At 42.5% G+C, this 13,379-nt stretch overlaps 1 protein-coding gene across 1 annotated transcript; it reads left to right on the forward strand.

Moving 5' to 3' along the window:
* Positions 1 to 744: 744 nt before the first annotated feature.
* Positions 745 to 12,025, forward strand: nptx2a (neuronal pentraxin 2a). The gene is made up of 5 exons (XM_023423210.2): positions 745 to 1,627; positions 3,381 to 3,627; positions 6,067 to 6,311; positions 9,173 to 9,352; positions 9,957 to 12,025. Exons 1-5 carry the CDS (start codon positions 1,178 to 1,180, stop codon positions 10,182 to 10,184), a joined length of 1,350 nt encoding a protein of 449 aa, XP_023278978.1. The 5' UTR covers positions 745 to 1,177; the 3' UTR covers positions 10,185 to 12,025.
* Positions 12,026 to 13,379: the final 1,354 nt, after the last annotated feature.

The raw sequence follows: 13,379 nt of genomic DNA on the forward strand, positions 1-13,379 counted from the left end.
ATTAAATGCAGTTAAGAGCCAATTCAGTCTCCCTGGTGCCACAGAGTTATCATATTTTCACAGCAAGACATGTAGGTTTAATATGTCATGAGTCCGTGTGGTGTAGGTATCTAATTTCAGTGCATTAGTCCTCACAGCACACATGTCTCTCATGTTTTATCAGAGACTGGCATTTCAAGAGTCAAGTGTAAAATTTCAGCAATGCCACAAAGCACACTGTGTAGAAAATTGAACCAGCCGTTTCTTATGCATAGATCAGAGTAATGAGACAAGGCGATGGGAACTGGTTTTAATTCAAGTCTCACCATCAAACCTCCCATTTGAACTGTGGATTTAAACTGGATTTATTCTAAGATTTTCTTAAAGTTTGACCTTTAGACTAAAGTGTGCTCTCTTCGAAGAAGTTAGTTCAAAATAATTCAGACATTGGGTTTCACAGAAAGCGGCTGCAGGCTTCCACCACACATATCAAAACAGGCAACAACTGAAAAACCTTTTGGAGCTCTCACTCTCACTCTGTATGTTTTCCTCTTTGACTTCTTTGACACCCCTGAGCCTCAGCGCATTTAAACAGGTCATAAAAAGTCAATGAGACATAACCCCATAGCATGACTTGGATCCACTGGGATTCAATGATGACGTAGGCTGAAGCCGAATAACCGGAGCGCACAGATGATGAGCGGAAGCGCCGGTGCGCACCTCCCCACAATAATCTGGCTGAGCAGCGTCGCTGTCTCTTCAGCACCGCTCACTGACAATCCAACCGAGCGGAGAGGCAAGACAGGCGAAACTGAGTTCTCTGCAGCCTGCTGTGGATGGGTTTTTTTTTTTCTCATGAAAACAGAGCAGGAAACAACAATTCCTGATTTCAATCCACATGCTGAAAGTAAGAATTTAGATTTAGTGGTCTTTTTTTTTTTTTTAACAGGACCGACCATGTGGTTAGTGGATGTATGATATTATAATTTTCACTGCGGATTCTGATCTTATTTTTCCACAATGAACTTAGTTTGGTCTTTTTATTACACTTTGGAAGTCCAGAAAAAATCACTTGAATTAATGAGTTGTTCCTGAGAGAAGTTTATTTGATTATTTTACGGGAGACTTCAAACGTTAAGTGAGTAATTTATGAGTCATTCGCTTGCTTTAAAACGTGGAATTTGTGTATTTAGTCGGGATGCTGACTTTAGTAGTTGGACTGCTTTTCCTGGCCGGTGGACACACGGTGCGAACCCAGGATGCTACAGGTAGCCGCTTCGTTTGTAACGCCATTCCCCCGGGTGCAGAGCCGGGCTGCGGGTACGTTTCTACGGGGAACCGTTTTCAGAGCAGCAGCCCTGTGGAGGACGAGCTGCGGAACACGATCATTCAGCTCCGGGAGACCATCCTGCAGCAGAAGGAGACCATCGTGAGCCAGCAGGGAACCATCAAGGAGCTCAACTCCAAGCTGGCGCGCTGCGAGGCGGCAGCCGATGTGTCGTCGCAGGGCAAGTCCCGGGGTCAGGGCTCCAGACGGAAGGAGTACGGCAAGAACACCATGGGGGACCTGCCCCGGGACCCCGGTGAGACCATAGACCAGCTCGGCAAGACCATGCAGAGTCTCAAGGGTCGGCTGGAGAACTTGGAGGTAAGATGGCACAACCATGCAGCTCTTGCGTAAACGCACCAGAAAATCCCTGATCTTTTATTTTCTACCCCAAGCTAAAATGTTAACATTGCCCATCAATAGAACCAACTGCATCACATTTTCACGCCTCACTGTGGAGCATTGCATGCATGTCTGATAACACTCCGCGCTGCAGGAGACCTCTGAGGGAAAACGTGAGATCAAAGGGTCACGTAACAGGCATGTCACATCAATACGTTTTGAATCATTAAAATACTAACTCTGATGGTGAAACCCACCGCACAAGAGTCATCAGTAAGACATGAGAGACAAAAAATCTTGTCAAAGGTGTAATCATGCATGTGGTGCAGGGATTTGCAATGCATCCTTGAATTATTTATGTGTGTGTGTGTGCGCGCGTGTGTTCCACATAATGTTTTATTTGCAGTCATGTGACTAATTATTCATGGCAGCTGATGAAATTCTTTCCCACAGATTTCACCTGCATCAGAGCATTGAAAATTTTTAATTGAATCAAATGCTTAATGGTTTAGTTGATCATATTCCTGTTGACCGGAGCTCCGGAGCTCCACCAGCCCTTTGTTCAGTCCCAGGAGACCTGACTTCAGCTGTGTGCATTATTTCCACGAGACTCAAGAAGATCACATCCAACTGATAATGAGGTCACCTATAGTGAATTGCTTTACATACAGTAAACAGTTGATATAAGCCCTGGCTTTATCTCTTATGTCACATCAACAGTGTAGTACATTTCTCACCATCTGACAGCCCTGATACCATAAACAATCCCAATACTATTTATTCATATTCAAGGTTATTACTATATACAGTATGCTGCATTGCTGATCCATCCATCTCTCTATTCCCTTCCCCCCTCCAGCACTCCCTCTCTACTTGATTGGAAGCTTTAATACCTTGATCAAATCAAAGATATACTGCAGCTGTTCAGGACACATTTCATATTGCATTTTAATCACACATCTATTGATCTGCAGCTGCTTAACATAATGATTATTGCAAGTGTGGTGTTGCTGATAGCGTATGGCTCCCTGGAGCAGGTCCTCTCTCACTAAGCCATCTGCATGTCAACAATCGCATTCAGGACCTGGTAATGGCTTACTATGGCCTTCAGTGGCAGATTACCAAGGAATCTCTCATTGGCGCCATTCAGAGGGTTCCATTGTGTCAGGAAATATTAATTAAACTCTTTGAATGTGTCACAAAGTGTCTGAATCCCAAAGTGAAGCAGACAACTGGGAAACATCAACAGGGCTTTGGAAATGAACATTTTTTTTCCACATCTCTGTGTGGCCCCTATAAGCATGGGTCGGTACAGTCGGTTTAAAAAAAAAAAGCCATCTGCGATCACGCCTGGTGTGAACTCTGGTGTGACGTCACTCCCACACTACCTTTAATACCCGGCCCAGCCATGGGTGTTTGGCAGGTCACCAATCAAAGTCGCTCACAGGGACACACTGTCTTCATTTTGATATTGCAGAATCAAAAACAATGGTGCTAAAAGGATATGAGAGCGAAAGGGTAGATAAGATCAGTCATCTAGTGCAAATCTAGGTCTTTATGAAGACTGAATGGCAGTTTGTGTGCACAGGATTAACTGGATTAAATGTCTGTGTCATTGTTTGTCATCTATCTATCTATCCATCCATCCATCCATCCATCCATCCATCCATCCATCCATCCATCCATCCTCTTTTCTGCTGTCTCCTGCAATCTTCCTCTCTCTGCATCTCAGCAGCAGAGTCTGCGTCTGCCCAGCACAAATGTGTCAGCTGGAGGTGTCTCTGCCCTGACTCCCCTGCCACCAGAGCTGCGGGAGCTGCTACGCCAGCGTCTGGGGGCGCTGGAGACCCAGCTCCTCCGGAAGGTGGCTGAGCTGGAGGAGGAGAAGAGCCAGCTCTACAATGAAACAGCGGCCCACCGCCAACGCACCGAGAGCGCTCTCAATTCCCTCCTGGAGAGGATCACCGAGCTTGAGAAAAGTAAGTGATTCAATGGGTGCTGTGAAATGTTGGCTGGATTTAATGCCACTTTTTTTTTTTGTCTGCCAGATTTAGCACTAATTAGTCAATCCCTGTGCAAATTTCTGATGATGCAAGTAAAAAAAACCTCTTAACATCGTTTCTCAGAGCCATTCTCCAAGCAGCTCCTGGTCTTGAAAAATAAGGCTTGGAAAGCAACACTGAATGCTTAATTAGTTTAAGAAATATTAGAGAGATGTCCACACTCCGGGGTATCACTTTGATGGTAGACGTCAAAATACCACAGAATACCTCGGCCCAGAGGAAAATAGTTTTAGAAGATTATCTCACCACTCAGTGGACATTCCCTGTAGGCGCATGTCCCCTGAGGTTCAGTGCATCCGGTCTGATTGAGGTTACAAGCTTCAGTTTATGGAAACCAGAGTTAATTGATTAGATGTAAAGGAGGCGAACACAATAACACAACCACCTCTACAATATAAAGAGTTGATAAGTAGTCCCTCAATAAATACTACCTGTGTGAGCCTTAGTAAGTTCAATAAACATCTAGATGGAGGTGTTGATTCATTTTTTTTTTTAGGTCAGAGTTTGTGGCATTGTTTTGTCAGCTGGAAATATGAAGTTTCTTCGAACAATGATAACCTTGTAATGAATTTGCAACATGTCCTGGTCGTCTCCCTGCTCTGGGCTTATAGTAAAATATTCTGGGACAGAGTCCAACACCCCATGTTCCTGAGAAGTTTTAGCTTGAGCTTGTGGAAAAACAATGTGAATGAGGAGCTCAAAGTTGGCAGGGCCAGGCAGGAGGCCATTCTACTTGAAACGCATGTTTTATTTACGTAATATTCTTTCTTTCTCTTCTTTTGTATTGAGCTGTGGGTCAAAGTGTCTTGACTGGTTCTGCAAGGAAGACCACCGGAGCCAGCAGGAGCCTATATTATCAACCTTTCAGTGTCACAGCTGCACAATATACCGAGAGAAATGGTCGGAGCTGTGGTTCATTCACGTTAAAATATGCAGCATGTTCCCTCGGTGTAAACTCTCTGCAAAGTAGTACGTTCTTTCAGCCGGCTTCTCTCTCTGTCTTGATCAAGCATGATCTAGCATCCATGTTTACACCATATCTTGGTCATTTATTATTCAGTGTCCTTTAAATATTAAAACTCTTGTAATCTTTCTTTAACTGACCCACAGCCACATGATTTATGAACTGGGATCCCTTTTGCCACAACTGACCCACTATAAAAGCACTGCTGTATTATTACATTCTGGGGCTGTATATGGCATATTGTTTTTTTCCTCTTGCAGCTGACAGGCTGGTTGATAGAATGACTAGAACTAGCCAACCATGTCTCTTAAGAATTGTGTTTATATAGGATTCGTATCCACAGTCACACCTGTCATCACGTTAAGGCAACAAAAGCCTTTGGTCGAGGCCTAAGCAAAAATCATTTGGTTAAATGTAAATAAACATGTTGTGTCTGAAGTCATTATGAACTTTTTCTTTATTGAAGTAGACTATGATCTTTCCCTATCTTTAACCAAGTGCTGTGAGTGCAGAAACAACTGTAAAAAAAAAAACTTGAATATGCCATTGCTGTAGTCACAGCACGTAGATATTATACTGCAAGATCGGATATTTCGGGTTGAATCTAAAATTTTATTGATTTCATTTTTCAGTATCAACATATTTTCATCTTGCCAAATACATAAATGAACATTTTCCTCATTACATCAGTAGAAAATCTACTTAAGAATGTATTTGCTGTTGCAAATGAGTTAAATATAAATGTAATTTCTAGTGTGGGGCTTGAACTAGAGGCTAACACGTCTTGATTTAGCGTGTTAGCATGTTAACAGCTCAGGTCAAATTGACAGGAGTGTCTGTGTATTTGGTTTTAAACCAAAGTATGGTACAAATTTAAAGTTTGACCTGGTTATGAAAAGTGAGGGGATCACCAGAGTTATTGCAGTTCACCCTTTGGGGAACATGACTGTTTATAGCAAGTTTCATGGCGATCCATTCGATTGTTGTTGAAACGTTTCACAGAAAACAACAAATGTCAAGCTCATGGTGGCGCTAGAGGAAAAGTCAGGCAATCACCAAAGCCGGAGGGATTCATCCTCTGGGGAACATGAATGTCCATGAAGTAGTAGCTGAGATATACTGTATCAGCATGGCTAGAAATGAACCTGTTCTCTGCACGATGTGACATTAGAAGTGGATGACCAACTTCGATGTCTCTTGCAAGTGATCCTCACCTTCATCCATGTCTTCCTTTCCTTCATCGGAAATTTGAGCCAAAGTCTTTCCAATCATTGCTGCTACCATCTTCAGATACTTCTACTTCATCATCATTATTATTGATCTTGATTGGATCAAGTCATAAAAAAAGTTCATAAAAAATATAACCATGTGTAATCATTATATGTTAACAGGTAATAATGCCTTCAAGTCACCTGAGGATTTCAAGGTGTCCCTCCCTCTTCGGACCAACTACCTGTATGGCCGCATCAAGAAAAGCCTCCCAGAAATGTACGCCTTCACCGTGTGCATGTGGCTCAAGTCCAGTGCCAGTCCCGGCATAGGGACCCCATTTTCTTATGGCGTTCCAGGCCAGGCCAACGAGATAGTCCTCATCGAATGGGGGAACAACCCCATTGAGCTACTAGTTAATGATAAGGTAAGTCCGTAATGAGAAGCACTCTCAGTAACTCTGTTTACTATTTCATTCTGTCCAGATTTTCTGTAGAGGGAAAATGCTTTGTGAGTCAGAAGCTCAGAATCATTTATTATTTGTCTGGCAACACTGCTGGCTGTAATGATGGCAGTAAACGTAGATCAGCGCTGACGCTAATTAAATGCAAAGAATGTATGAATATGTTGATGTTGGCTCGCGCTGTGGCGGGAAACAAGCAGAGAGTAACTGTATGTACATGTGAGCACAAAAACGAGACAGCTGAGAGGAGATTCACTGACCATCAGCTCTGAATATTTAATTCTGCACCTTATAAACATTTAATATCATTGACCCACATTCCGCACACACCCAAGAATAACAGAAATTCATTAGAGAACTTGTGCTGCCATGTGTGCTCATTTGAAGCCCTCGTATCCTTTGCTTTCTGTAGACACCATATTGTAGCTACACAGTCACATACAGAGAGTTTTCAGTCAGCTGTGGGGATTTCGTTTAACACAACAGAAAACAAAGTGGTAGAAACATACATGAATATTTTATGGCATTTAGTCTTAAAAGGAAAAGAATTGTAATTGTTATGTTGATGTAAGCTGTGCGATGTGATGACAGATTTTTTTTTTTGTTTCCTGATGGCACAGCTGCTTCTGCAGCAGTGTAGTTTTGGATTTGGGGGAATTTTGGGGAGAATGTTCCTGCGCTGGAGAGTTTTTTTCCACTGCCTTGTTTACGTTGGGGGTTATTGGCACAGGCAGGTCTCCTCACAGCTTTCCCCTTCACCATGCATTATACATGTGTTCAAGCCAGACGATGAGAGAAAGATTGTGAGAGAAAGGGATGAGTGTATGAGAGGAAAGAGAGGAAAGGGGGTAGGAAATAGAAAAGCTGCAGAGCTTTAGAGGTGATAGAGTGCTGAGAAGAGAGAGCGAGTGAAAAGAGTGAAAGATCAGACGATGCCAGAAAAAGAAATGAAGTTATAATGTACTGGGAGCTAAGAAAGAAAGCAACAGAGCGAAAGAGAGCAAGATGGAGAAGAGGGAAATGAGACTAGTGAATATGATTACCGTATGTGCAGCAGCACATCCATGTGTTGAACTTGTTCACAGTGATAACAGGGTCCACTGGGGCACATTGTTTATGCCGTTCATTGGGATGCATACTGAGAGGGAAGCAGGAAACTGCCTCGACAGCTTTCTGCTTCCCTCTCAGAGGGGGACAGAGATTCTTTATTGTTCTACAGCAACATCTTCATCAGGATATTCTGTCTTTTTGTTCAGGAAAATTGTTGATATCTCATGAATTTTTTTTCTCCAACATCCAAATCGAGTTCAGTAAAACATGCCTATGGCTTCTCCATTTTCCATTCAAACGTGACTGCCAGGAGTTTAATCTGTATTGGAATCAACTGGTCTTGTAAAACATTAACACTGAGTTCTTTTGGCAAGTGTGCATGTGTAGTCTGATGCTCCAATCTTTGTAAATCTGGTGTCATCTGGAATTGCATTTTCCAAATTTTTCAACAGACTTGAAGCAATTCCATGCAGTGTTTTTCTAAATACCAATCTAAATTCATGCAGTCCAATTCAAGCTCATTTTTTGCTGCAACTCTCGATCAGCATACATCACTTTTTATCGCGCTTGGTTGAAAGCAGAGACTTCAGTGACTTCTCCTTTTCTTACACGACATTTTACACTTTCCTGCAGAACATTATCAACAGCCTCCCTGAGGTACAGAACAAACTGTCCTTTGAACCATGTGTTAAACACATCATTTGCCTTTTTTTTCACAACAGACATTTTAACATGTCACAGTGGAAGAAGCATTCATGTAGCTTCCAACACCTGTATTATAGGTGCCATTTCCAGGGCACTGGTATTATAAATGCGACATAGAATGAAGTCACACCTGTGCTTTCCTTCCTATGACAAGTTAAAATGTCTGCACTGAACAGAGCCTATAGGAAACTAATCATCTCTACTATGTAATAACTGTAAAATTGTGCCTTTTATGTTTTGCGAATGAGATCATTTGTGGTCATTTAAATGAGTAATTCATACTAGTGTTTGCCTTGTAGATATATGATGTTTTGATACTGTATGAAGCTCTGTGTGTACAAAACTTTATACTGTAGCTGTCATATATTAGGTGCTGTATGTGTGACAAGGATTTGTTTTTCATTTTAAGTTTCTTTAATCTTTAAACAGTAAGTGAAGGTCAGACTACTTCAACTAGGCATTCTCTGTAGTTCCACTGGTGTAAAGATGCCACCTGGCATCCTTGACCAGGTCAATTGCTTGTGTAATTGCGAGTGACTTGAATTTTATCCTTGGTAACTCTTCTCATCTTTTTATGTTTATTTGTATATGGAGCGATGTCTGCAACAAGATTTGAGTGTGAAGTAATTCTGTAAGCTCACAAGAAAAGGACTAATGAGTCGCACACTCATGTGTTGTGTTGTATCCTCAGGGGACTATGATGTCATTGGTTGGTAAAATAACCAGTTGTTTTTCTTTGATCCTTGAACAAAGCACAAAAGCATAAGAGGACACTGTTTTGCTATTAGCAACCCAACTGCTTTGAAGGATGTTTTATCCCTTGATGTCACCTGGGTAATCTAAATTTTATATGTTGCACTGGCTCATCTGGAGAATTCTCTGCAGAGGCCTGTCTCTTTGAAGCCCTAACCCTCCTAATTGCTGTCCTTGTTTCTAACGTGCTACAATTAATCTCAAACCTCTCCTGGCTCATCTTGCCCCCTCATATTCCCCCTTCCCTGCTCCTTACACTTTGTCCTACCCCCTCTGCCCTTATGTCACTCACCCTTTGCCCTCACCCACGCACCCAGGTGGCCCAGCTCCCCCTGTCAGTGAGTGATGGGCGCTGGCATCACATCTGCATCACCTGGACAACCAGAGACGGTTTCTGGGAGGCGTACCAGGATGGTGAGCGTCTAGGCACCGGTGACAACCTGGCCCCCTGGCACCCAATTAAACCTGGAGGGGTGATCATACTGGGCCAGGAGCAGGTGAGAGCAGTGGAGAGGCTTAGGTGGTAGAGAACAGGTGTGTGTGAATGTGTAAATGTGTGTGTTTTTCCATGTGTCAGTAAGATCCCTGTGTGTACTCTCCCCTGAGCTCAATGCCGGAGGCACAGCACAGGGAGCAGGAGGGAGGAGGCACAGAGGCTCTTCTCACGCTATCGTGGCCCTTTCAGTATTACCTCATCCATCTACCTATAAACTGCAACATTAGGCCCTTGGGAGCTGCATTAGCAGGTTATTGTGGTTGTTAGCTCAATGACAGCTCCCTGTATATATTTGAAATGTACAGTGATGTATGAATAATCTCCATAGAGACCTATTAACTCATCTATTGCATTCGTTTGGAGCCTAAGGAATGCTGCTTTATGTTTCAATCACACACAAGGTGAAATTGCTGCAGATTGCACAATACTGGAGATTGCACAACGATTGGAGGATTTAAAGTGGCAGTACACTGAGAAATATCCTGCACCGTTTAGCAGTTTGATGAAAATCAAACAGAATTGATTCATTTTAATTAAATTCTGTTTACATTTCCCTCAGAAGTAAACTTGTATCATAAACTTTCATCTTCTGTTCTCATGTGAAGGATGTAGTCGGAGGCCGCTTTGACGCCACCCAGGCCTTCGTGGGCGAGCTGAGCCAGTTCAACATGTGGGACCGAGTACTGCGGCCTGTGGACATCATGGGCCTGGCGAACTGCTCAGCCTACATGCCCGGCAACGTGGTTCCTTGGATTGATACTAACGTGGAAGTGTTTGGTGGTGCAAGTAAAGCTGCTCTGGAGATCTGTGAAGATCGTGCTTTTGATTCCTAAAGGATCTAATGTAAGGAATCCAATGTGGCCACTGAGACTGAGAAGCTAAGTATTCTGACTGATTATGCTTCTGTCAAATCCCAAGGGAAAGGGTATCAGTGCAACATTCATACATATTTATATGGTCGGCATAATCACACAGACTCGGTGTTTATTGGGCTCACATGTTGATGTGTCCTTTCAAATTGAATCCTAAAGACATTACAGGAGACGTCAAATTAGTGTCCTCATTTGAAGATCTGCTGCTGCATCAGTCTTCTGTAGTGATATTACCTACTGTCATTCTGTGTTTTCACTTCAGTGGATCAGCTTTCATTTGACTCCTCTTTGAAAACAGCTCTTTTTGGTTGCATTCCCTATACTGAAAAAGCTGCACTGTATCCGTAGTGAATGTGAGCTCAAACAGGCTTTGATGTGCTATGGAACACTATTCCTGAGTTACGTGGTAGAGCACTACACGCTGTGAGCTTCCTCATTGTTTGAAGAGCACCGAACCAGGAATGCAGTGAAATGAGGAGGATGCTCGTGAGTTCAAAGTGGCCGAGAACAACCCTCGCCGTTGATCATTCCGAGGCGTCCCAACATGGCAGATTGTCTAAATGTTTTGCATGAGTGCGAGCGGTGAATGGAAGTCCAGTTAAGAAGGGACAGTGCATGCTTTCTGTCAATACACAGAGTGTGTGTGGTGTGTCCAACAAGCCAATGCAGTGCGCTGACAACATTATGTAAGAGAGTGTGTGTGTGTGTGTGTGTGTGTGTGTGTGTGTGTGTGTGTGTGTGTGTGTGTGTGTGTGTGTATGTTCATGCGCGTATGGCTTGTCTTGCGTGTAAAAAGACCAGAGATTATGAGGGAGGGAGGACATTTTCATTCTTGTAAATCTATGCTTAATACCTCTCTGCCCCTTGAGCAGCTGCCATATCCCAAACAGCTTTATGGATGGGCTGGCTCTGCCCAGGTTAATGACGATGTCGGACAGCTGCCCAGGACTGGCGTATTGACAGAGCTGTGGACGCCAGCCGAGTGCCCAGTGAGGCCAGGGATTGGGCTTGACCTTCAAGGACAATCCATCATTCCTCATTTGGGTAGTAATTATCTGTGTTTATGAATGAGAGAGGCAGTGAGCAGTCACTGGTCCGCTAGTGTGTCTCTTGGCTACGTGTGTCATAATCAATAAAATATTGAGATTTAGAGGGAAGGTCAAATGTGAGCAGCACTCTATGGACGTTATGAATGTCACTGTCTGATGGACTTTGGTCTTAATTGCTGAAAAAGAAGAATAGTTTTGGTCCATGGATATGATATATTTTTTAAAGATATAGGATATCAACAGCACAGCTTAGTGAATAAAAACGATGCTTTCTGCAGCTCAATTTATGTCAGTCCTTAATGTTGTGGTGGACATTTGCTTCAACACTTTGTTTTTGATTAAACAGGGTAAAATATTGAAAGCAAAGCCTGGTGCTAAACCCCCATAACAGAACAAAGACATTAACTTTGGTGTCACCTCCAGAGCTTTTCTGCCCTCCTTGTGGACTTTCCTTACTGAGTAGACAGTAGTAAAAAAAATAAAAATAAAAAAATAAGATAAAAAAGCCATTTAAAAGCTTCTATCCACATTTGGGGGAAAAAAACTATGATGCAGTAAGTTACTGGACAGCGCAGAATGTTATAAAAGAACGTGCACACTCACTATTATAAGGACTTGTTCTATTTGTCGCCAACATGTTGTGATTGTTGCTCTTTGAGTGTCTTTGTTAACAATGTTTCAATGTTTCCTTTCCTGTAGAAAGTGTATTTTTCTTGCTTTTTCTGCTCATGATTTTTGTCCATCAGCAGCACATTATGTAAAAAAAAAAAAAGCAGAAGTAGTAAAAAAAAAAAAATGCTTATTTAAATGGTGAATGGCCTTTTGTGAGAACCATATGTGCTTTTGCTTGTGGACAATTTGGACTTATTGTCGGCTTTTACAGAACAAACAGCTCACTAGCAGCACAGACAATGAGGGACTCAAGAAAAAGAAACATGTGTTTGCTGTTCACTGTTTTAAAGCCACCTTCATGTGGAGTAGCCATTCAAGTTTTGCACCTTTCTGCCATGTGAATGTCCTTTTTGCACCCAATAAAAGAGTGAACAAGTTCCAGAGGCGTGACAATTAAAGCAGTAACTCTGTGACAGACTAACTGAACAGCTGTATGAACAGCGGAGGCGTGTTTTATTAAAAGATCGCTGCACAGCATGAGTGATGAAGTCAGAGTGGGGTGTAACCCGCCGCCAAGGTCATGCGCCGTTCTCCATTGAAACCGCGCTTTAATCTTTGACGGAGATTAACAAAGCTCGCTATTTCACTGTCACATTTTTGGTCACATTGATTCTAATGGAGATACAGGTGTTTGTCCAGTTGGTAGCCATATCATTCGTAGGACCAGCCATAATACACATGGAAGGATACGTCCTCTCATCTGGGCAATGTAATGTTGTCAACAGTGGAGAAATCCTCTGGATTGGCAGACGTCCAGGTGGAAATGAAAAAATCTGCCCATGCGGATTATGGGAGCTGCTACAATGTAGGACACTGTGAGCCTTCTTCATGCTCCTCGACGCTGTGTGTTGCTGCTACTGCCAGTGTGTTAGTGGTGACGCACCGGGGGGGGGATTGTTTTTTAATAGAACAACAGTCGGAGGCCTCCGCTTGAAAACAAACAATGTGAAATGTGTATGTGTGATGTTTTATTGATGTTTTATTTAACATATTCCATAATCCTCAATCTCATTGCTATTGTAATGCTGCACATCTAATGTTCTCAAGCACAGATTAATTATTAAAGAAAGCTTTCCAACTTGCGTTTAAATAAATGATAAATAGATTAGTTTGTGCAAAACACACATCTTTACAGAAGTCTGAAGAAAAACGACTGCTGTAGATATAATGACACTGACTAATGTCTGGTACTTCATCTAATCGCTTTCTGCTTGTGCGCAAGAGGACAGAGATAAAATCAGACGTATGAAGAATTTCCACTTTTTTTTTCTTTTCTTCGATTCGGTTCTCAACTTTTATTTCTTTCATCACTGCTGCTGCTACGTTGGTGCAAGGTGTGAAACAGTTTCAATCTCCATCATGTTATTGCGGAAGAACAAGCCCAAATGTTGGAAGAAGAGGAAGGTGTGGGTTTGTGTGCGATGGGCAGTGACAG

The sequence above is a fragment of the Seriola lalandi genome, unplaced genomic scaffold (genome assembly GCF_002814215.2).
Source record: "Seriola lalandi dorsalis isolate HSWRI2012SDOR001 ecotype SW California unplaced genomic scaffold, Sedor1 jcf7180002054690, whole genome shotgun sequence".
In the NCBI taxonomy this organism is placed as follows: domain Eukaryota; kingdom Metazoa; phylum Chordata; class Actinopteri; order Carangiformes; family Carangidae; genus Seriola; species Seriola lalandi.